The sequence below is a fragment of the Haemorhous mexicanus genome, chromosome 3 (genome assembly GCF_027477595.1).
Source record: "Haemorhous mexicanus isolate bHaeMex1 chromosome 3, bHaeMex1.pri, whole genome shotgun sequence".
Taxonomy (NCBI): Eukaryota; Metazoa; Chordata; class Aves; order Passeriformes; family Fringillidae; genus Haemorhous; species Haemorhous mexicanus.
Genome location: NC_082343.1, coordinates 2,522,554 through 2,545,680, shown reverse-complemented (window position 1 = coordinate 2,545,680; position 23,127 = coordinate 2,522,554). Strand labels below are relative to the sequence as shown.

The following is a 23,127-nucleotide window of genomic DNA, read 5'->3' as shown; positions in this document are numbered from 1 at the left end:
GGAAAGGAAGGCTGGTGGACAGGCTGCTCCAGACTTGCACAGCTTTAGGAAGGGGAGAAGAGCAAAAGGAGCAGGTGTGGCTGCAACAGGAGAGCCTGGAAGAGGAGATCAGACAAGGGAGGTGGCTGAGATACTGCTTAACCTAAGCATTTAGGCAAGCAGCCCTTATTTTGACTTATAAGTTACCTTTATTTACTTATCAGTTACCTTTATGTTACTTTTCTGAATTATTTATATACCTGTAGCAGAGCTAGAAGTCTGTAACAGAGCTTTGACATCTGTTCATGTATGATATTGGTTTATTCTTACTTAAATCTTGCTGATACAATTTAGTAGATCAACCATTTTCTGCTTAAACATGTGAGCTACTGACAAATGCCACTGCTGAGTGGTTCTCAGGGTGCACACAGAGCATGAGCATGCACAGGGTCAAAGCTTTGTTCAGCTTTCTGAAAAATCCATTTAAAATCCTCTGTTTGTCTAGTAGAAATAAATTGGCCACTTTGCACAGGTTGAAAACTCTTCCTTGTGTGGAATTAGACTCCATCTGGGATGTTAAGGTTCTTCTGACTTGGTGAAATTTGCTGCTGAGGTAAATACAAAGCAAATGCAGTTTCTTACAAATCTCCTCTGTTGGCAATGAAAACCTTCCAGAAGAGGTTCAAACTTGGAAACCAGCACAGGGATTTCTTGATAAACCAGTGTAGAAATGCTCTTGTGTGCAATCATAGCAGAACTGCACTTGTTTTACAAAACATAACACAAGAAGTGATGTTCTTATGTAACTTCTTCCAGATGTTTATCCATGCAGGTGTGGCCCAAGTGTTGAGGTTGGTGACCATTTTTGGGCTGTAAAGGCAGGTAGTAATTGTGTGTGTCCGCAGGTGATGAGACACATCCTTTCCTCTTCTCCTCATATCTTGGACTGGTTCCTTTGCAGGGCAGTTTGAAGCAGCTTTGGGCTGATAAATCTGTCCCCTGGCTTCTGTGGCCACTGGAGCTCAGCCTTTCAACTGCTGGATAATCTCTCCTTGGAACAATTGCACTGGTGTAACTGGTTTGACTGGTAACAGAGGCATGATGTCAGTGCTGGGCACCCCTGGCCCCTTCTTACCTGCTTTGAGCAATTCCCTGAATTTCACAACAGTCACAAATCTATCAGACTCCAGCAAGTGACAGGGATTATTTATGCTGTCAGAGCATAAACACAGTCTTGTGGTTTTAGAAATGAAAACTGCAGAGAGGCACCTCTACTACCTCTGAATTACTATAACTCATCTAGCACAGTCTCTAGAACAGCATGAGTAAAATTTAAGATACTGGGGTTTTTTGTTATTCTCAAATGCTGGTAATGTTTTTCTTATTTAAAAAAATAAACAGGAGGAGACTGACTTCTGCCTAATAGCCCAGATTAATGAAAAAACCATGTTCCAGTTCTCTGACATACCATCAGGCTTCCATTCATTGTGGAATGACTGGATGTCATCACAATGCAGCAATACTCCAGCATTAGTTTATTCTGTGGGTGGTATGAAACCAGTGGGTTTTGCTTTCCCTGAGACCTAAGGGAGGCTTTCAGACTGACTTAGAGAATTTAGATTTCAGATACTTCTCTAGATTGGCAGAATAATTTTTTCTGAAGTTTTTTGCATTCTCTGTTCTCACTGTGGTATTCCAGAGTTCACAAGTGGGGTTTTTGGAAAGAAACTTATTAATATCCCTGATTTTTGTCAAATTACCACAAAGGGAAGGATTGTTAGGTGGGAAATGGAGATCTGGGCTGATCTGTATTGGGCACTGGTGGCTTCCCACAGGAAGTAATTTAAAAATGTTTGGGAATACTTGAGGCAGCAGTAGACACGCAGTAGGAATCAAGCTGTGTGGGTGAAATAACAGGATTGGGACAGTGTGAGCCTGTGCAGAGTAACTCTGGTGAGCCACTCCCAGCGGCGGGGCTGTTCTGTGTAATTAGCAACAATTTCAGTGTTCCGCCGCTGTTTTTTATGTTAACAGTGTGTCAAGTGTTTGCATCAGCTGGAAACCTGGGAAAGGCTGCACCTGGAGCTCCTTCTCTGTGGTGGGAGCATGGAGTGCATTAACACATTGCTGTTTAATTAATTAGCAGTGCTTACGTCACGAGCCGGACTCTCGTGTCCCATGCATTGTTGCGGCGGGGCGTACGAACTCCCCTGGCCGGGCTTTTCCTTCTCCGCGGGGTTCCGGCGGGCGGGAGCGCTGCGGTGAGCTGGGGCTGCGGAAAGCGGAGCCACCGGCGGGAGCGGGCCGGCGTGACGTCACGCGCGGCACTGACCGGAGTGCGTACGTCACTCTGACCGGAGCCGGGCCGCGTCACTCGTGCGAGGCGCGCCGTGACGTCACCGTGACGCCGCGCTGGGCGGCGCGTTGCCGGGGCGACCGGACGCCGCGCGCGGGGCGGGAGGGGGCGCCACCACCGCCGCCGCTGCACTGCGGCAAGGCGGGGCCGCCTCGCGCCCGGGGCGGGAGCGCTCCGCGCCGCCCCATTGGCTGTTCTCGGCGCGAAGGGGCGGGGCCTCCGCGCCCGCCCCGCGCCCATTGGCGGGGGCCGCTCCCCCTCACGGCGCTCCCGCCCCTCCCCTGAGGGCGGGGCCGGGCGGTGCCGGCAGATGAGGGCGCGGCGGGTGCGGACGGGGCGCCCGCGGGTCGCACTCGTCCTGCGGTGGAGCCGAGCCCCCGTCCCGCTGCTGTCCCCCCGGATCGTCCCAGAGAGGAGCCCCCCTGCACGTCCCTTCCCGTCTCGCTGGCCCCGCGCCTGGGAACTGCCAGGTAAACCCGGGATGGGTCCCGGTGGAGAGCGCCCGGGGGGCTGTCGGGGTCCCCGCTCTGAGGTTGCTGCGCTTGTAGATCGCCTGAGACGGGTTTTTTATATTTTTAACTTAAACGCTCTGTAATTTTTAACGTTGGCTGGTACGCGGGCAAGCAGCAAAGTTGCTGTTGTTCCTGTCCTCCGCCTCATTCTGCACCATCACTTCCTTGCGTTTCAGCTGGGGATGGAAACCTCTGCCCATCCCACCATCTTCACCTTCCCTCACGATGTGCCCCTGCGAGGGGCAGCAGTTCTTCCTTTCTGCAGTAATGATTTGCTTTAAGTCCTAAAAAACTCGAATCAGATTGTGTGTTTCCAATAAGGAATTAACTCTCGGAAATCCTTTGCACCGCTTGATTGGGAATTCTGAGTATTAATAGGAATTTCTGTTCTCACGTAACTTTCTATGCTGGGCGTCTCAAATGAGTTGGTTGGAGGTAAATAATTTGGAAACTTTGTTTTCCTCCAATTTTCATAGTTGAGGAAGGGGTTAACCTGAGCTTTCCTTGCAGTAACAGAGTGGAGAGAATCTGTAGAAGTTGCTTTTTCTCTTAAGAATATGATTTCTTACAGGCTTTCTGTTGCTGCTTTTAGAGAGTTCTTGCGTGAGACAGAATCTTGCATGTGTCTTTATATTTCCAACAGGGTTTCCTAAAGGACAAAAAGGCAAATATTGAATGTCATGTATAAAGCTGCAAAGTGGAGTCCCGTGCTCTTTCCAGAATATAAATAAAAATACTTCTGCATGCCTGTAATGAAGTCTCCTCCTTCATTTTTCTTTGCAGTAATAAGCATATGCAGAACTGTATTTTAATGTACAGGATAAGCAAATAAATAAACAAGTCTCTGTATGAGAGACAAAGACTTGATTCTCTCTGAACGTGTCATCACGTTTTAGAGCACCTGTCATCCCTTCATGCTCAGGCTGCTTCATGGTCCACAGGGTTGATGTGCAGTAAACTTGTTACCACTGAAGCACTCAGAATTTTCCCCTGTAAATTACATCCTCCATTCTTTTGCAAAACCAAAAAAGTTTTCCTCCTTCCTTCCTTTCTTTCTTTGATTGCCCAGTGTAATCATCCCATTGCACTCACCCTCAAAATGATGATTTATGGAATATTGACATTGCTGGTAATTCTACTCACATTAAGCCTATTTTATGGTGGGAAACCAAGGGATTATAGTACTCCATCATTTACTTATCTCATCCAAACATATTTTTAAACCAGCTGCTCCATGTGTACGAGCTAGCACAAGAAGTCAGCCCTGTGTTTCATAACCACTGGGCTTTGCCACTGGTGCTGACCTGCTCTGGCTGGGTTATTTCTCCTGCTGACAGCAGGAACAGGAGATGCTCAGGGCTGGGATTGGTACTGACAGAGAGAAGTCTGCACCACGGAATCACCACAGTGACACTGCCTCAAAGTGCTCTCAGGGATCAGGACACAGGCACTGATCCACTTTTTCCTGACAGTGGCATCTATTTCACTTGGAATTCTGGGCTCGTGGAACCTGCAAGGACCTTCCTCTTTTAAAACTGGTTGTTTGGCATATTTTACAGCAGATTTCATCTAGACAGAATTGCTGAAATGGTATGAAATTTTCTACAGGACTTGTCCTCTGTTTTGTGGCTTTTTTTTCTTTCTTATTAAATCTCATGACTGTGAAAAACCAAAGAATTCTCTTGGTGGGTTCTGGGTTCTTTTCCTTCTGATTTAATTCAGCTGCTCTTTGGAGAGGATGAAAGCTAACAGTTACCTCTGCTGTGATTTCTGTTTCCACCAACAAAGCAAGCAGAAAAAAGGGCTGGAACAGCTTCTAGAGGGAGTAAACACCAGGGCTATTTTGTGTATTTTAAACATCTTTTCTTTTAGAAAGAGGGTGGTGCAAAAGAAACATCTATGTATTGTAAGCTTTTAGTAACATGTTATCAGGTGTTATCTAGGTATATTTTCTCTCGAATTTTCTGTAATTCTTGCTTTATAAGTAAAAAATTTGTGTGTGGCTTTTAAGTTCTGTTATTTACTATTTCTATTCTGAGCTCTTTGGCTGTGTTTTAGTTGAACATGAAACTCTTAATTAATGCCCACAGTTCTTTCCCAGCAGAACCTAAATCAGTACTTTGAACTTTTACTCTGTTCCCTGGTGCTATGCATAAAATCCACTTGGAAAAAATAAAAAAAAAACCCTAACTAAATGTAATCCTGCTTTAAAAAGTGTTTTCTGCTGTCCTTATATGCTTTGTTCTGATGTTCAGCTTAAAGCTGAGGAATAAGAGGTTTTTGGAGCTGCTCCTCCTGTCTCATAAGGAGTTGGGAGTGTCAGGCATTGGGGATGAGAGTTGAAGGAGATTCAGGTGTGGTTTCCTGGCTCTGCAGTGTTGGTGGCCCTTAAATTGGTATCCTGGCTTGGCTTCTGAATGATGGCAGTCAGGTGTGCTGAGCAGATGGGCAGAGCAAGAAGAGAGCAGAGCTGAGAGTAAAAGGTTTGTGGGAACAGACAGAAGTATTTGAACGTGTGTAAATTTGCATTACAATGCTCCTCTGTAACTTTGGCTGTTTATTCTGAGATTTTGGAAGCCTTTCTCTTGTGTTAGAGGCCTCAGAGGTGTGATTTACCCTCTGGAAAGAGGCAGCTCAGAGGAAAGGTGGATAATACCTGCTCTCATGGGTCGGGTTTGGTGTGCTTTGCACATCTGCTTCTCCCTCAGGGCTTTGAGAATATGTAAATTTTGTCCCAAAAGCCTCAGTACTTGACTTTAATGCTGTGGTAATTTATCCCCAGTAATTTATGGAGTGCTGCAGGTAAAGCAGATCAAGCTTTAGCAAACCATGCAGTCAGACTTGCTAAAAACTCTTTCTCTTCTAGGCTTAAGTAGCCAAAGATGAGTCGTGGATTCTCAGAAAACAATAACTTCCCCTATGACAACAACCAAATGGTTTTGGATATGATCCTGTGTTCCCTAATTGGTGTTCCTCAGCCTATCAACTGGGACAGTGTGGCAAGGCTGGTGCCAGGATACTCATCCAAAGAAGTGAGTTCACTAAGAAAAGCATTTGTATGCTTTAAGCAATGCTTTGAGGATAAGACAGCATTTCTTGGGGGGAGGGAGGGAAATTGAAGCTTATGTTTTGGGTTTTTTTTCTGAAGTAATTTGCACCTAATTGAAAGTGTTAAATGAGAAGTAGATTGAAAAGAGGTGGGGTGTTTGGTTTTGTTTCTACAGAACCTGAGCAATAAAATTGAGAAATGTGTTCTGTATTGTATTTCATTAGAACTTACACAGAATAAGAATGAAAATGACTGGGAAGGAAAAATTAAAAAGTGGAATTAAAAAAAAGGTAACTGTGCATTCCAAACTCCCTAGCTAAGACTTGGATGGAAGGGGTGCCAGCACCCCCTAACCCTGTGCAGGTTGTAGTGTCCTCACTGGGAAAGCTAATAACTCTCCATGTGTGTTGTTACAACTCTAAACAAGGAGGGCTTACAGATCTCTCTTGGGTAAGGAGTGCAGTTGCTGCTTTTTTGATCCTACAAGCTGTGGATTTTTCTTTCTTTGGTTGGAGTTGGAAGAACCTCTCTATACTTACTTCTCTTTCTGGATTGCTGAATTTCCTGGTGAAATGCTCCTTTTTTTTTAACAATAATTTTGACTTTTTCATTTCTGAGAGGGTGTAAGCTAAGAAAAGAAAATGTCTTTTGCCCTTGTGATTCAGCAAAGCTGAGAACAAACAAGACATTGGTCTTGACTTTCTTGCAAACCTAATCAAGTGTGTCAGCTCCCATTTATAGAAGTGCTATTGGGCGTTGCTGTAACCTTGTATTTTGAACATAAAAATGAAGGATTGGGTGTAGAAGCTTCTGTGGAATGTTGCTGCCTTTCAAGCTCTTGGCAGAGGCTTGGGGACATCTCTATTGTTCACCTTTCAATGTGCAGACAGCACTGTGCACATTAAATAACAATATGAGTGAGCCCTCTCCTCACATGAATTCACATGATTGATCAGTACATGTCTGATTACTCTGTTTTTACAGGACTGAATGTCTCAAATATGTCCCTATTTTAGGCAGTTAGATAAAAACACAGATATCTCTTTATTTATCTGTTGAACTTATGTGACTGGCATCCCAAATTTGATGCCATCCCAAATCTGAGACACTGAATATCAGAAGGATGTCCCTGTGTGCCCCTGGCCCAAAGGGGCACTGGCATGAAGTGTCTGTTAACTCAACTCTAAATAAATAAAACCAGCTGCTAATGGAGCCCCACACCTGTGTCACAGGAGGAGCAACCTGTATTAAGTATAGAATATATAGAATTAAGTAGATTTATTTGTATGTGCAAGTTACCTCTGTGTAGGACTTTGCTGAACCAAACCTGTAATTACGATTGTGTTGGTACAAATTTACAGAACAGAAAGACTTTCTAGATCATGAAAAACAGGGGGTGGGAAGTTTATAGAATTGCAGTGGAAGGCAGCAGTCCCTGTTGTCCAAATTGGAATGGAATTCATAAAGTAAAAGAATAATAATTGTGAATCAATTTCTATAGCCACTCTTAATAACATTTGACCATGTTTATGGTAAAAGAACTAGTTACAAAGTGAGAATTCCAACTCTCCCCATAACATTCTCTTTTGAAAACTGGGCTTAAAACCTCACAGGGTTTAAGGAAATGAAAGCTTAAACAGGTTCTATCTATTTTTTTCTCTCTCTGTTAGAGTATTTAATTATGGTAGCTATTATTTTACTGTGTTTATATATACTGATACCACTAACAACATAGGCAGCATTTATGAGTTTGATACCAGTAACTGTTCACGTGCAAAAATGTGCAATACAGTGTCCATCTCAAATCATAGTTATTAAAAATGTGCTGAAAGCTACTGCTTCATTGTCCTATCATTTAATCTTGTGACAGTGTGCAAAAAGGTTTGATGAGCTAAAAAGCAGTGGAAGTTCACCTGTTGACAACCAATATAATCCCCTGATGGCTGCTGGTGGGAGTCCTGTGGAAACTTTAGCTACGTACATCAAATCCTCCTTGCTCGATTCCCAGACAGAGTTTCAGGAGCCTGCTATTGGGCAGGATTCCATTACTATAACTGGTATGTCTTTAGTCATTCTGACCTCTATTGGCTTTGATAATCAGTGTGTGCATGCTTCTGGCCTGAGTGGTGAAGTCCACCCAGGAATGGTAGTCATTCATCTTTGGAGGGTTAAGTATGAATATAATGCATACAACAAGGCACTTGCCATTAGTTTAGTTTAAGAATCAATGTTTGCTTGGGTATTTTTGGGAATTTGTCCTTCCAAGAGGCATAAATCTTTCTGCTGAATTCTGTTTAGGATTTTTGGTGGTGTGCTGTTAACCCTGCAGCCATCTGAAGTCACGTTTAGCAGCATTATTAAAATAACTGGAGAGTATTGTGTAGAAAAGCTGCAGGAAGCTGAGGAGGTGATCCCTTGAGGGCAAACCTTCCTCTCCCAGCTACAAGCCCTGTGTTTGCCATGGATGGGTACAGAGGAGTTGAAGCAAAATGTAGCTAATTTTTGCTTCAAGACAATCTTGAGATGACATAAAACGTGTCTTGGTCAATTATGTGTCTCTGTAATTATTGGACAGAAGAGGACCAAACCCAATAGTTGTAAATTCAATCAATGCACAGTTAAATAAAATATTGTTAACAATTCCTTTTGTACTACTTCTGTCAGAAGTTGTAATTAAATGTGTGTGTGTTGCTCTCTGATTTTCAGTTCAGAGATGTTCCAGTGACTTTAGAACTTGGTAAATGTATTTGCACGAGAAATGTGCTTCAGTGACAAATAAATAATTTCTGTGTTAAAAATTAGGATGACAGTGAAGCATTTAAATGTGTTCTCTGTTAAAATGTCCTTGACTGCAGCTTTCACTGTCCCCTTTGCAGCAGAAAAACAGCTGTTTGACCTTTGTTCAAAGAGGTTTTAACAACTCCAGTCAAGGGATGATACTGGAAAATGTATAGGTAGTGTCAAGCCTGGAAGTGCTTCCCATCAGCTTTCAATTATGTGTTCCATGCCTGATGTGGGATGAATGCTGCTGGCACCCACAGGTCCCTGTTTACAGGATTAGCAGCTTCCCAGGAGGCAGTTATAACGAGCCAGCTCTGCTTCTAGAACTCCTGAGACATTCAGTGCATGTTTTCTTTCTAACAATGTAATACATGTAATGAGTATTAATGCAGTCAAGTCCACTAGTATAATGTTTCCTTTGACAAGATCCTAGCCTGAGATTGTTCTGGTTTTTTGTGACTTTGGATAAATCATTTGCCCTGTTTGAGTGTAATTTGTTGATATGAAATTTGGGTAATTAATCTTTTTTTCTCACAGGCTTGGCTGAACTCACCTTCTTAGTACTTGTGAGGTACTTCTGCTTTTCAGAATTGGGGATTTGAGACAATCCTATTTGTAAATGTTTCTTTGTTTAATTAATTGCTTCCTGGTGGATTTATTCACATTAGCTTATTGTTAGGATCAAGAATTTTGGGCCTGTTTGCATGTGTTTATAGTCATGAGTAACAGCAAGAAAAAGCTAATCAGACCATACTCATTCTGAGAGGGATTCTGGATTTGGCTGAGTTATAAAAGCTCATTTAATATGTGCTAATTATAAGGCCAACTGCTGGTAAGTCCCTCTGATTACATCTCATGGCAGTAAACAAACACACAGGACAGCCTTTTACCTAAAGGATTTGTTACAAGGTTTCAAAAGTTAATCAATCTGTTAGCTTTGGAAGGGAGGAAAGAAGATATGAAGCAATGTGTGGTGAAGTTCAGATGGCCCCATTCATTTGGCTGTGCTGCATGTTCTTGTAAGCATTATTGCCTTCAATAAATCACTTCACTGTGTGCACCATGGACTTGTTAATGTATTTGCAGGCAGAACTCCCCAGTCCCTTCTTGCAAAACTCACACCTTTGATTCCAGCCCAGGGCTCCCACCTCCCCTGCAGTGAGGATGGCTCCCAGAGAGCTGTGCCTGGAGCAGCCCTGCCCAAGGTTTTACTGGGAGTGAATCTGCTGAGTGTCTCTTCCCTCCTGCTCACTGTGCTCCCTCCATTAAGGCCTTACTAAGACTTAACTGTGCAAGGCCTTTGGCTGCACCTTTGGAGAAAGTTTAGTTTCTTCTGCTTCTGGTGCAGTAATTGTGCTTTCCTGAAGGGCAAAACTGCTGTATTCTGAACCATATCATTTTTGTTGTCAGTCTGGTGTAGTTGTTTAGCCATAAGATGAAGAGGTCTGTCTTAATCTTCTTCAGCCTCTTACATTACTCAAGAGGGAGATGAAGTTTCTGGAACTCCCAGAAATCTGAGAGAATGGCATAATCATGGAAAATCACCACCTTAGGGTTTTCAGTGGAAGACAGATACAGTGCCCTTCCATTGTTTAAAATAGATAATGATCTTTCTGACTTCTAAGCAAGATCATTGAAGTTTCACATTGCAGTAATCCATTCACAGCTGGAAATGACAGTCATTGCTTTAACCCGTGGTCCAGAACTCAGTGGATTTGGTGGCTCAGCTCCTGAACCTCACTAGGTTGTTGTGTGCACCTTCCACTGCTTGTAGTACCTTTTTGAAGATGAGCTGTTTGAAGTGCACCTGTCCTTTATTCCTGGAACAACCTCAGTGTTGTTCTAGCTCTAGGACCAGCCAAATTTCCTGGTCTGCTCTCTTTGGGCATTGTTTGATGTGATCAGCTGGTTTAAGCCACGTGTGTGAGAAATTTGGCAAAAACAAACACATCCTAAGAGTCTTCTGTGCTTCTCTTTGGAAGCTGCTCATTCCCAAACCTGGCACAGGATGGGTAGGAAGTGGCATTGGTCTCAATTTCTGTCCTGGCAGAAGCTTTGGTGTGGCAGGGTCTTAGGAGCCATGTCCCACAAAGCAGATCAGGAGAGCTAAAGGAGAGGGTCACATTCCCAGAAGGAATCTGAGCAGTGAGTCTCATGCTCAGTGTTGAGCCAGAAGGGATCTGGGTTTGTAGCCAAGAGTGTGGGCAGCCCAGCAGTGGTGCTGCTGTGAGTTCCCACGGGTGGCACTCAGAGCAGGAATCTGGGTTGTTTAGTAGCCTTAGGGGAAGCAGATTTGCTGCCAGCTGTGCCATTGCTCCACCATGGCAGCCATTCTTGAGTTGCAGTCCAAGAAGCTGAAGAGCAAAAGAGCAGGAGTTTGTGTTCTAATGCAGCCTTTTTTCCTTACATTGAAGGAAGGCCCAGTGCAGCCTCCACAAGGAGTTGTTCTTCAGAATCTGAGAAAGGTCCTGTCCATGACACTGGGGAAAGCACTGATGAAACCCAGGGGTAAGAAGAGCTTTGTGTGGTTGTTCTCTAGGGAATTGTAGAATTGACAGAAGATGTCTAAATGGCTCAAATTTATCTACTACCGGAAAGAAAACAGCCTAATGAATGCTATAAGAAATTTGGAAACTTTCTGTTGCTGCAGAAATTCAAGGAGTTGGTTTGAGAAAGTTTTATAAATATCTTATTGCACACAACACAATGTTCCTCTGAGTGATTGATCAATGCTGTGACAGGAATGAGAAACATACCTGGTTTTATAAAGGAATGAAACAAGACTGATGGTCAATTACACTTTTGAAAATACTCTTGGACATAGATTTGTCTTATGTAAAAGCAGTAAAAGAGCTGTAAATTAAAAATTTTCCCATGAATTCTAGTAGCCCTCCAGGTCACTTTTATTCCATCACATATCCCTGTTTTCCACACTATATAATTACACATAGAATAATGTTTGTTTGAAACTTAAGCATGTCTCTGAAGAGACAGCATTTACTGAGTCTAGCTTCAAGCATTTCTTAAGAAATAGAGACTTTTAATGTACAATAAACCAAATCTTAATTTCCACTCATGAAAATTTCTGTTACTGTCCTTGGTGCCTCAGTGATTTAGACATCTATATCTGGCTATTCTTTGAAGAAAATTAGAAAGGAAGAACAAACAAGCTCTCCATATAATTCAAATAGTATCCTCTAACAAACAGGTGACAAAATTGGGGAATGGAGCTAGAAGCTTTCTATTTCTGCTTCCTTAATTAAATCACTCTGATCATCTGTAGATGATATGCCTCTGTCGTCTTCACCTGTCCAACAATAGTTTCTATTAATAGTTAATAGCTGCAATTTGTTTTCCCTCTGTTAATAAAACCCTCTTGGTGCCATCAGTGTTGCCATGCATGACCCAGAGCTGGAGATGAGGTCATTGGGATTTGGTGTCCTGATTGGCTTAGGCTCCTAATTTGCTTTGTGGCTTTTTTCCTTTGGAGGCCCAATATGGTGATCCATGTGTGTGATGAAGCCAAAAACCTCAAAGAAGATTTTGTGTGTCCTCGAGACCTTTTGATTTCAGAGATGAAATACTTTGCTGAGTACCTGTCAGTGGATGCCCAGCGCTGGGAGGAGGTGGATATTTCTGTGCACTGTGATGTTCACATCTTTGACTGGCTGATAAGATATGTCAAAAGGAACTCCAAGGAGTCTGAGGCTGATGAAATGCCCACTTTAGGTAAAAGCAGATAATTTCTTACAGGTTTGTTATGTTCTGTACTAACTGAAGATGAATGGTTTTGATGCAGTTCAGCCCCAGTCTGTTTCTGACTGTTGTCAGTGATGCCTCAGGTTTGAGCTTTTCTATTTCCCAGGTTCTGTGCTGCTTTAGTGTGTGGGTCTGAGGCTCATATTAGGGGATGGTGAGCTCTGTGCACAGAGCAGGGAGACAAAACAATTCCTGCTCTAGCTGGGGACCAAGGACAAATGATCCAAACCTCAGTCCAAGAGCACAAACAACATGGGCTGAAGAGGAGAGAAAAACAAGCAGGGTGGGACTTCATGACCTGAAGCTGTAATTGGACAATTAACTCCAAGATGCAAATGGAACAGAACTGATCAAAGTGACAGACCCTGTGAGCACTCGTGCATTTTGTGACCATTTTGGTTCACCTGGGGTGCAGCCCTGGCTGGGCTCTTGTGCTGCCCAAGGTGGATCCATTGAGGCCTCATAATAAATCCCTGCTTTATTCTTTAGCTCTGTCCAGCCCTGTTCTAGGGCAGCCTTCCCAAGGCATCATCAGTTGTTAGAAGAGTGTTGCAACAGAGATCTTCTGGTCATTTCAGCAGATGGCTTTGCTTTGCCAGCACTGACAGCTTTGAGGAAACATGCTGAAAGTTGAAGCAATAAAAAAGCCCTAATATATTTTGGGATGTGATGTTTTTAATTAGACTCTTCAGACCTCTTCTGACCAAGGGCAGAGTGGTAGATTTCAAATGCTGATGATTGGTTTGTTTGTTTTTCCTCTGCTCCCTGTTGGTACAATAAATTTCAATGCAATCCAATACAATGGTAGAAGAGCCTTTGTGGATTCTGAGGCAAGTTTTTAATTTTTTAATGAGCCTTTGCTACCACTTTTTAAAATGTAACTTTCTTCTCTTGGTTTGTTTATAACTTGCAATGTGAAGGTTATGTTGAAAAAAATCTCAGCTGGGTGTGATGGCTTACAGATGGAAGTTAATCTTGTGTAATTGTTCAGTCATTGTATCCCTGTGAAGCCTCCTTTTCCAATTTTAATAAGGTTTCCAATTATAATAATTTTTCCAGGTTAAAGTTCTACTCTAGCCACTGAAATGGCAACCCAAAAGTTTATTTCTTATGATTAAAAGGTACTGTATACTGGAAGATGGAATGACAAGTTGATTGCTAAAATAATAGCTAACAGATGCTAAATATGAAGAGAGAGGGATGTGATGTGAAATTACAAAAAAAAAATCTATGTGAAAAACCCCACCTTTTTTCTGTTGCCTTCTAGAACCATCAAATGTCATCTCAATCCTTATTTCTTCTGAGTTTTTGAAGATGGATTCATTAGTAAGTATTAAGAAAGATAGATTGATTTTTCTAGCATGAGGGCACAGTTAATTACCAGGTGTCCTAACAGCTTGTTTGTTGTGCTTTGGCTGTTACATAAACAGGTGCTGCAAGGAGAACATTTTGAGATTTTTAACACTTCTTCTATTCAGTGCAGTAATCCAATATTTGCAGAATCTCAATGCAATAAAACTTAGAGTATCTTATTTCTAAATGTGGTAGTGTGATCTAGAGGGCTTGTTTTTTATCCTTTTCTACATGAATGATACATCTGCAATGTAGGATCTGATTTTCCAGCTCTGTATAAGGAATAGCTGCTGACTTGGTTAAAATGTTTGTCAAAAGTTGTGACATTGGGGTGGCCCACAGCAAAGCACAGCTGTTGCAGTTGAGATCCATGTGTTTTGTGGTTCTATTTTAACAAGAAATTGGAAAGTTCTGAAATTTTTGGAGGAGAACATAAACTAAGTCATGCTATTCAGCATCAACTTTAGGCAATTCTGAGGCTTGTTTTTTATTTTTAAGTCAAACTGAAATAGTTTTCCAAAACACCACACTTAAAATAAGTCTTGAAGCAATTAGTATGGGGGGCTTTTGTCTAGAATTCCTTAACATTGATATTTCTGTTTTTCCTAGGTAGAGAAATGTATTCATTATTGCCACAAAAATATGAATGCTATTGTAGCCACGCCGTGTAACATGAACTGTATCAACGCTAATCTTGTTACACACATTGCTGATCTCTTCAGGCACAATGAGGTGGAAGAGCTGAAGGACAAAAGAGACAAATTTAAGAGGTAACTTTTTTGCCCTGTAATACATTTCTGAAGTGCTCTTGAGCTTTGGGATCATATTTCGTAACTAAGACTGTGCAGTTTGGAATTATATATTATATATATTCTCATGGAATGTATTTTTAATGCAGAATGTAATGGTGTGACTTCAGAACTTTATATTAAAATTAGGAGCAGAAGGAAAGAGCTTTTATAGGAAATGAGCAAAAGGAAAGGCCACACTAGGAGCATGGCATGGGAGAATTATTCATCAATTCTCACATGGGAGCAAGGATTAGGGGGAGAAACCTTTTATGGGAGGACATGCTTCTAATTGGTAGAGAATGGTTTGGCTTCAGCATCCTGTGAACTTGGATGTTTGGACTTAGAATTCAGGATGGCTGGGAGGCTGAATAGTTGTGCTGGAATGTTCTTTCATACATCAGGATCCCAGCTCAGTATCAAGATAAGGGCCAATTATTGGAGGGCAGACTGACAGACAAGCAAGGTGAAAGTAAGGGAGGATTTTAGTCTGTAGAGATGAAGGCTTAATCTTAGACTGAAGTGCAGTTTCACTAACTGAAGGTCTTTTAGTCAGGGTAGAAGCTGGCAGTTAATATTGGCAAGCATTTTAATAAAGAAAAAAATCAAAATATCACTTTTGTCACACTTTTGTAAAAATGAGATGGACAGGATAATTTAAAGGGAAATTATATTTAAAGCTAGATTCTGTGAGTGACTTTGCTTACCAGAATGTGAATGTTAATCTCACTATACATAAAGCAATTTTCAGGTTTTTTTCTAATGGGTGAGCTGTGTTGCTGTCATTAATAGTAAACTTTTCTGCAAGAAGATTGAGAGACTGTTTGATCCTGAGTATGTAAATCCAGATTCTAGAGGAAATGCAGCAACTTTATACAGGTATAGCATTTTTTTATGTCTGCTTCAATTGCAAGGACAGTCCCTGTGTTTAGAAGCCCTGCACTTACTCCAGTGCTTTCTTTCCTTCTTTCTCTTTTTTTTTTTTTTTTTTTTTAATCTAGGTGTTGTTTATGTAAAAAGTTGCTAACCAAAGAAACTGAAAGGAGAATTCCTTGTGTACCAGGAAAAATCAACATTGACCAACATGGGAATATTGTCTATGTTCATATAAGGTAGTGAATATGTACATACATTAAATGTTTCTTCAACTCTGATTTTGGGTGATTTTAGAAGTACTACACACTCAGATATATGACAAAATTAAATCACAGATATGTGAAGAGTGTATGAAGTATCTCAACTTCTTGTGTTACCTAGCAAAAAATAAAACAGGGGGTGTGATTGTGATGGTGCTACTGAAATTCATTCAGCAGTGCTGCTGCTGAATGGAAATGGGAAAACTGCAGCCATGATTACTGGGAGGGCTATTTTTGGGTTGCACTGCTTTAAATAGAAAATACTCAGCTAATTCTTCCATCAGATGGTTTTAAGATGTAAGCAGTTGATGACAGATTGAATTAAATGCTGCATTTCTGGAAGGTTTTTTAGTGGAGGATAAGACCCCACTATGCCAGCAAAGAAAGGCTAAAGAGTATTTTCTAATCTGACTTTACACTGTCAAATCAAATGCTCAACCTGCTTAAAGGCTGCTATGAATAAACTTTGCCAGTTGTTTTTCTGTTCCTGAAGTATTTGTCAGAGGAGCTTGCAGGACCTCTTCTGTATGCAAGCCTGATTGATTTGGCACCAATGTTTAATTGAATTCTGTCTGATCTGTGGCTGTGAACAGCTGGATTCTCCTGTTAATGAAGATCAGTCCAAGATCAGCTGCAGTTCCCTCCCTCCCCACATGCCCATTTTTAGGGGGATAGTGGGAGATTAATGACAGGAGACCTTTCTCATCAGATCCCTTTTGTTCAGAGCAGCCCAAACAGTTCCATACAGCTCCCACCAGTTATTTCAAGGTGTGGAGTTAAGTTCTGCCTAGCATCTATGCAGAACCAAATCTTGGGCCCCTGTCCTGACCTATTTAGGATCATTGGTGATTAGTCACATAAAATTCATTAACTGTATTACTTCACTTAAGCTGAGTGTATGTGGCTGCTCTGCAATTCCCAGCAGATAAATGTGCAGGGCTTTAAAGTTACTCAGAGGATTATCTAGATTCTAATTATTTGCCTTGTGCTACTTGTGATGCATTGCTACACAGAACATGTTTACTGAGAAGTGATGCTGGCCACTAATGAATTCAGGCTCAGGAGCTAATACAGTTCTATCTTTAATGATTTAAAAACAGGTTTCTATTTATTGGTCCTCTAGTGGTGCCTAGAGCTGACTTCCAACTGGATGTGCTGCTTGCTTAGCCAAGGCCAGGCACACATTTAACAAAAATGGTTCAGGCCAGGGCTTAAAATTGGGAGGAGATTTTATCTGCTCTTTCTGAAGCTAACATGCCCCACTGCAAGTTGCACATTCTCTTTTGAATTCTGAAGAGGTGTGTCTCATTTGATCACAAGGAAGGACAAAGTCCTGTGTTTTTAATACTAGAACTGCCAGATATGTACCTTCATCAAAAGGGCATGGGCTTGTGTTTTCAAACTGTATTTCTTAGCTATTGTGTTGCAGATAGAGAGAAGATGTTTATCTTAGCTTGTAAATTTGCAGTATATGGATCTTGAGGTGAATCAAGCTGTAATTCTTTGTTATGAGTGAGTTTAGGATGTTCTGAAAGAGTAAAGTCTCCTCTGTCATGCTCTGAATTTAGTAATCATCGTCTGACATTGTATCCCTCCTGTTGTAACTACGGGAGACTTTTCACCAGTGTGTTTTCTGCTCTTTCTCCACCTTGTGATCCTGGTGGCAGGATCGAAACAGAATCAAGACTCTGATGTTTTGCTTTTTCAGAGACAAAACCTGGGAAGTGCATGAGTATTTAATTGGCCTTCATGAGGAACTGAAGTCCTGGCGGGATGTTTACTGGCGTCTTTGGGGGACAGTCAACTGGTTGACCTGCTCAAGATGTAACCAGGTTAGGTAATTTCACTTTGGCCTGTGGTAACCAGGTTAGGTAATTTCACTTTGGCCTGTGGTGGGTGACTTTTGAAGGGGGAAGCAGGGATTAAAGCTGTTTGGATAATATTTGGTAATAAAGCTAGGTACACATTCTTTACAGTGCACAATTGTTACTTCCATAGGTCATCTCACCTCTCACTCTCTGTCTTTTTGCTGATGTAGTCTTTCCTGTGCACTGAATTCTCCCACTGCCAGTACCATTCGCAGCCAGTTCTTTATCCAGGTGTAGCAAGTGCTCTGGGCTCCACTGGCACAGGAGTGTATCCCTGCTGTAACCAAAAAGTTCTTCGGTTTGACCCCACAACCCTCCCAAAGGTACTTCAGCTCTCCTTTACAGAGCAAAGCACGTGGTGGGGTGGGCAACACTATGTTAGCAAAATGGATCTCTTTCCAAAATAAGGATTGTAATTCAGAAGTTGGACTTTTGTTGTTATACTGACTGGAATCAGTTCTTCCCATTAACTCCAATATTTGATCTTCTGCCTCTGGGTATTGCAGGGCTGCAAAGTGAGGGATCATATGGTGGAGTTACCTCCAGAAAGCAAAGATGGGGACGCTCTGCCATCTCAAAGTGAAGAGGGGGATGCTCTGCTATCTCAAACTGCTCAGATCTTGAATGATCTGCTGCATCACAGAGACGTTATAGTTGTTCCTTTCACTAAGGATGAGAATAGGTAAGAACATTGCATTGTGTTACTGAAATAACTTAGCCCTCAACAGTGAACACGTGTGCTTGTTTTATTGGCGTTCTCTCCCATTTCAAAATGAGTCACAGGTCTTTCTAAGGGTAAGTTATTTTTGATTGTTTACTTGGAAATTGAAGAACAAGTACTTTCTCCTTTCACTTTTCAAGCAGGCCTTTAGTCACTCAACCTCCATAAGCAATCACTGCTATCTTTATATTTTACTGTATTGCTGTCAAGATGCAATGTGTCTGACTCAGAGGTGTGTCTGCTCTCTTGATACATGTCCAGTGCATTGAGACTGATTCTGAAGTAGTGGAATAGAAATACTTCATTTTGGTTTATGTATTTCTCTTGAAGTGATTCTGGTATTGGGCTTGGTGATGACAAAGGCCTTGAATGTGATGTGCTTGTAGAACCAAATACACCATGGGGCCCCAAAACTGGAGAGATCAATGCTGTGAGTTCTGATGCTTTTCCTTCTTTTTTTTTTTAATAATGAGGATTCTTTGAAGAAGTTCTTGAACAACTTTTAATAATAATAAACCCCAGATGAAGGCATAGGTACAAAATACCTGGTTGGTGAAAAGGCAAAACTTTTCCCATAACTGCTGGAAATCTTTCAGTACAAAATTTCCCCCCTATCCTGGACTGATTTTTGATCAAAAAATCAGCTGTAAATATTTTTAATGCTAAGCTTGTTTTCACTAAAACATGAATTGACTGCATTTAATTGGTCAGTGGTTTTCAACCTACTTAGGTTTGATCATTCCACCAAAATTTGGAGTTCAAGATGGGAGGAGGCCTGGGAGTTACCAGTGTAACATACCACTCCTACTTTTAGAATTCCTCTCACTTTTTAATTATTATTAGTTCTTTAACTTATATGCCTTTTTTTTTCTCTTTGTGACTACAGTTTTTGTCTTTGAAGAACTGGACTTTGCAGCTGGTTAGTAAAATATTTTACTAATTTTAAATATTTGGTCTTCTGTACTAGAAAAGAGCTAGCTTTGATTTTTGTCTTATTTCCTAATAAATGAGACAAAAAAAGCATTTTTTTGCTTTAATTTGGAGGTTGCAATATAGCAACAGTTTCTACAAGGCAGTATGGTAAGTGTGAAGTACTACTTTGGCATTAATAGAAATGAGAAATTGCTTTCAATGTTTTTATAAATGGCAGCAAGCCACACTAGCACTGCTTATCAGTTATTAGGAGTTTTTTAGGCTGGCAGAAACATAAATCAAAATCCAAGGTTTTGAGTTTCTGTTTCCCTTGGCTAGTCTGAGGTGCTTCAGGTCTTCATTGTTAAGCTTCATAATTTCTCATTGCTAGGCACTCATTATGACTTATTTAGATAAATGTGCACATTCAAACAATGTAAACATCACATTACTGAACATTTCCATAATTCTGTGCTGATTCACTCTTTGGTCACTGAGACAGGGAACTATGCTGGATGTCAGCACCTGCAAGACAGATTTAATATATCATTTAGTAGAAAGCCAGCCTCACTTTTAATCTCTGGCTTCTCCTGGTGTTGGTTAGAAGCAGCAATCGCTGTTATCTGAAGAGGAGGAGTACACTACAGGCTCAGAGGTCACTGAGGATGAAGTGGGGGATGAAGAAGAAGTGTGCAAGAAACCAGGTACATCAAGTCTTTACAGTCCTCCTCTCTGGAGTTATCAGATAGGGATTTGAAGCAGCAGAAGTCCTCTGTAAGCAGATTTTGAATATTAGGTGTTTCAGAAATAAAACCAAAAGTTACTTGAATTTTATCCCAGGTTTTCCTTTGGTTAGATACAAATCACCCCACTGCTTGGTGCCATCCAAAATCACTGGCAAACAAGAAAAGCTGCAGCTATTCATGTCTGAGAAGCCCCTGGAATTATCAAGGACTTATTTTGCAGGAAACTCTCAAATTAATGAGATTTCATGTAATAAATGTTGGCAGAAAAGACAGCAATTACATGACTGCTTTTACATGCAAAAAAAAAATTTGTGCAAATTTGTCTTTTGATTATATAGAGGAATGACTGGTTAATGTAGCTAAAATTGTGTCTGCATTGAAGCTAAGCTGTATATGATCTAAAAAGACTTTTATTCATGTTATTTTAATATGTTAATGGGTTTAGGAACTTGGAAAGCCAAAACCAACTTCTCCTTTTCACCCTACTAATGATTCATTGGAAGAGAGGCTTCCAATGATTCCTTTGTTCTTTTTGTCATTACTCGTGGGCAATTGGAATTGTACCAGTTTAAAAAAATATATAGATTTTGAAAGCAAATTTTGTAATTTAAATTTAACCTTGTTTGATATTGCTCAGAATTTAGTTATTGAATTAGTATTGTCAAAAGTGTAGCTTATATGTGCATGAATTTTTAAAAGTAAAAATTTTATGCTGTTATGTGCAATCACTCTGCATTTTAAATTCATACTTGAGTTTCTGTATATTTCCCATAGAAAAGCATTTGAGTACTGTGTGTTACCATGCCTGCAACACTAATAAAAAGAAAAGAGCCTATTAATTTACACTACTTGTAAAGAAATAGAGGGGAAAAAATATTTTAGTAGCTCTGTAGTTGAGACATTCCAAGTATCTGAGGGTATGAAAAGACGTTTCTTCCATTAGCAGGGAGAAAGGAGAAATTAAAGAAATCCTACAGGCACCCAAAGAAAGCAGTTTCTTCACCTAGTGTTCAGAAAAGGGAGAAGCCATCTGATAAGGTAAAATCACAGCTGTGAATCCAGGCTCTCTGGCTGGCTTAAATAGTAAGGAATTTTCTCTAAGTTTTGGACTTGACCTTAGACAGCCACATTAAATCTGTTTTTTTCTTTAACAGTCAAGTTCCCGAGATGCTTCTCCTTTCATGTAAGTCATTTTCAAAGCCCTTGAGAGCACATTATAGTATGTCCCTCTTTTAAGCTGTTCCTGATACAGGGTGTGTGCCCCTTTCTCTTGCAGTGTGAGCATGCAGCAGAACAAATGGGATGCCTCCAGGTCCCTGAGATACAACCAAGATGCTCAAAGAGAAGATGGTCTGTTCCTGCTTGAGTTTAGCTTTCATAAAGTTAACATTATGCAAAGGAAATGATCCAGCTAATTTTCTTAAAATTCACTTAGTTACATCCCTGTAGGCTGAATTTAATCTCAGATCCAGCAGTGGGGTTTGGGGTGTTTGTGTGATTTATGTGCTTTGTTTGGAATGTCAGCACAGAACCTACAGAGATTATAGTTGGGTCATCTCATGATTATAAAAGTATGCAGATATTTTTTCCTTTATCCCTGTGGCATTTGTTGTCTGTGCAGATAAACAGAGAAACATCCACTTCCTTCTCTTTCCCAGTCTCTGTGATTAAAAATATTCAGAATTGGGTTAATTTGTTCTGCCTTTTTAATCTCTCTTGAAACTCTTGTGCAATTTTGTTGTTTTAAAAACTTCTGCCTCAAAACCATTTCCTGAGATTTTGATCTCATTGTAGTGCCTGAGGCTGATTCTGGTATCTGCCAAGGCTGCTGAGGCTACATAAGGATTTAGGATCTTGGCTGTTCAAGATTTTTATATGAACTAAAAAAAAATTACAAATCCATATCACAAAAGTCTGTGTCTAATCCTCCTTGTGTTCAGTAGCAATGAAAACCTTTGTTCTAAATATCCTCTCCTACTTCTGACAGATCAGAGAAGAATGTCTGAGATCACAGGGCACTTAATAAAAATGAGACTGGGAGACCTGGATCGAGTCAAGTCCAAAGACAGCAAAGAAGTAAGATTTGTCCTGGGAAAATGTAATGTTTGCAGAGTTAAAGTGAACCTTGGCTAACAAAAATATTGAACACAAATGAAAATAACATCTATTCAACACTTCAGCTAAAGAATTAATTTTATCAATCTTCATTTTGTTCCAAGCGTGATTTTTTGAGGATTGTAGTTTAAAATAATATTTAAAGTTTACTGCTTTTAAAAACTTCTCATGGAAAGTAGAATGGGTGTAAAAAAATCAGAACTGGGTTGTGATAATGGACAAAAGTATGCCACAGATTGTGATGAATGCTAGTGATTTTTATGGAAAGTCACTGATTACATTGAAATCATGTCAAAACTTGATTATTTTTTTCTGGATTCCAGTATGCAGGAGGCATTTATTCTAGACTTGAAGCTCAGATAAAAGCCTCAGCACAGGTCAGTGCACGACAAAGCAATGCTGAGAAGAATCCCAGGTAAGATTTTGAAATAAAAGCAAGAAAAACTCCTGGATTTTGGGAGTGTGGGGTGGAGGATTTTAAAGAAAAAACATGTTTCATTTCACATGTGTCTTATGGATCAGCTTCCACCAGGTTAAGCCATATGAGGTGCAAAAGCTTCCCTTGGTCTCCCAGGAGAGCTGGGAGAATGAAACTCTTGGAGCCATGCTGGGGGAGGTTCTCTGCAGCTCCAGCTTCATTTTCTCTTTGGGAAATTATGGAAAACCAGAAAAATTTTTAGCCTGTTCTTTATCCACCTTGTAGAACAAAACCAAAAAACCCCCCACACATCAAAAACCTGCATTAATAATGTAAAAAACCCTACATTAATAATGTAAATATATTTCTCATGTGTTTTTAACCCAGGTCAAAAGCCCGTTTTGGCCAAGGCCGTCCCACGTAAGGAGCCGTGGACACACTTTAGCCAGAATTCATTTCTGCTTCCTGAAATTGCACTGCACTCTGACATATGGACAATGCACATCTCTGAAAGCTTTCCAGTGACTTATTTATTACTTTAAGCCTTGTAAATTATTTTGTGCTATAAATGAATGCAAACCCATTAAGGTCTGTACTTATTTTAATTGTAAATATACTATTTGTTAAAGTTAAA

General features: G+C 40.7%; 1 protein-coding gene across 4 annotated transcripts; it reads left to right on the top strand.

Moving 5' to 3' along the window:
• The first annotated feature begins 2,645 nt into the window (after positions 1 to 2,645).
• Positions 2,646 to 23,127, top strand: SANBR (SANT and BTB domain regulator of CSR). 4 transcript variants are annotated; one of them, XM_059840515.1, is made up of 21 exons: positions 2,646 to 2,805; positions 5,714 to 5,879; positions 7,767 to 7,953; positions 11,092 to 11,185; positions 12,168 to 12,406; positions 13,704 to 13,762; positions 14,399 to 14,559; positions 15,370 to 15,456; positions 15,579 to 15,689; positions 17,422 to 17,545; positions 17,752 to 17,904; positions 18,088 to 18,263; positions 18,633 to 18,732; positions 19,189 to 19,221; positions 19,819 to 19,918; positions 20,907 to 20,998; positions 21,115 to 21,143; positions 21,237 to 21,310; positions 21,948 to 22,036; positions 22,399 to 22,490; positions 22,881 to 23,127. In XM_059840515.1, the coding sequence occupies exons 2-21, from the start codon at positions 5,730 to 5,732 to the stop codon at positions 22,915 to 22,917; spliced, it is 2,187 nt and encodes a 728-aa protein (XP_059696498.1). In that variant the 5' UTR covers positions 2,646 to 2,805; positions 5,714 to 5,729; the 3' UTR covers positions 22,918 to 23,127. The 4 variants fall into 4 exon arrangements, with proteins under 4 accessions (XP_059696498.1, XP_059696496.1, XP_059696497.1 ...); XM_059840513.1 differs by having other exon boundaries at positions 20,904 to 20,998; XM_059840514.1 differs by lacking the exon at positions 2,646 to 2,805 and adding an exon at positions 4,116 to 4,437 and having other exon boundaries at positions 20,904 to 20,998.

Excerpts from the sequence above, each read along its gene's own strand:
- SANBR (XM_059840513.1), top strand. The coding sequence starts at position 5,730 with ATGAGTCGTGGATTCTCAGAAAACAATAACTTCCCCTATGACAACAAC. Across the intron at positions 17,546-17,751 it reads CCTGCTCAAGATGTAACCAG|TCTTTCCTGTGCACTGAATT; the intron begins GTTAGGTAATTT and ends TTGCTGATGTAG. Across the intron at positions 20,999-21,114 it reads GGGAGAAGCCATCTGATAAG|TCAAGTTCCCGAGATGCTTC; the intron begins GTAAAATCACAG and ends TTTCTTTAACAG.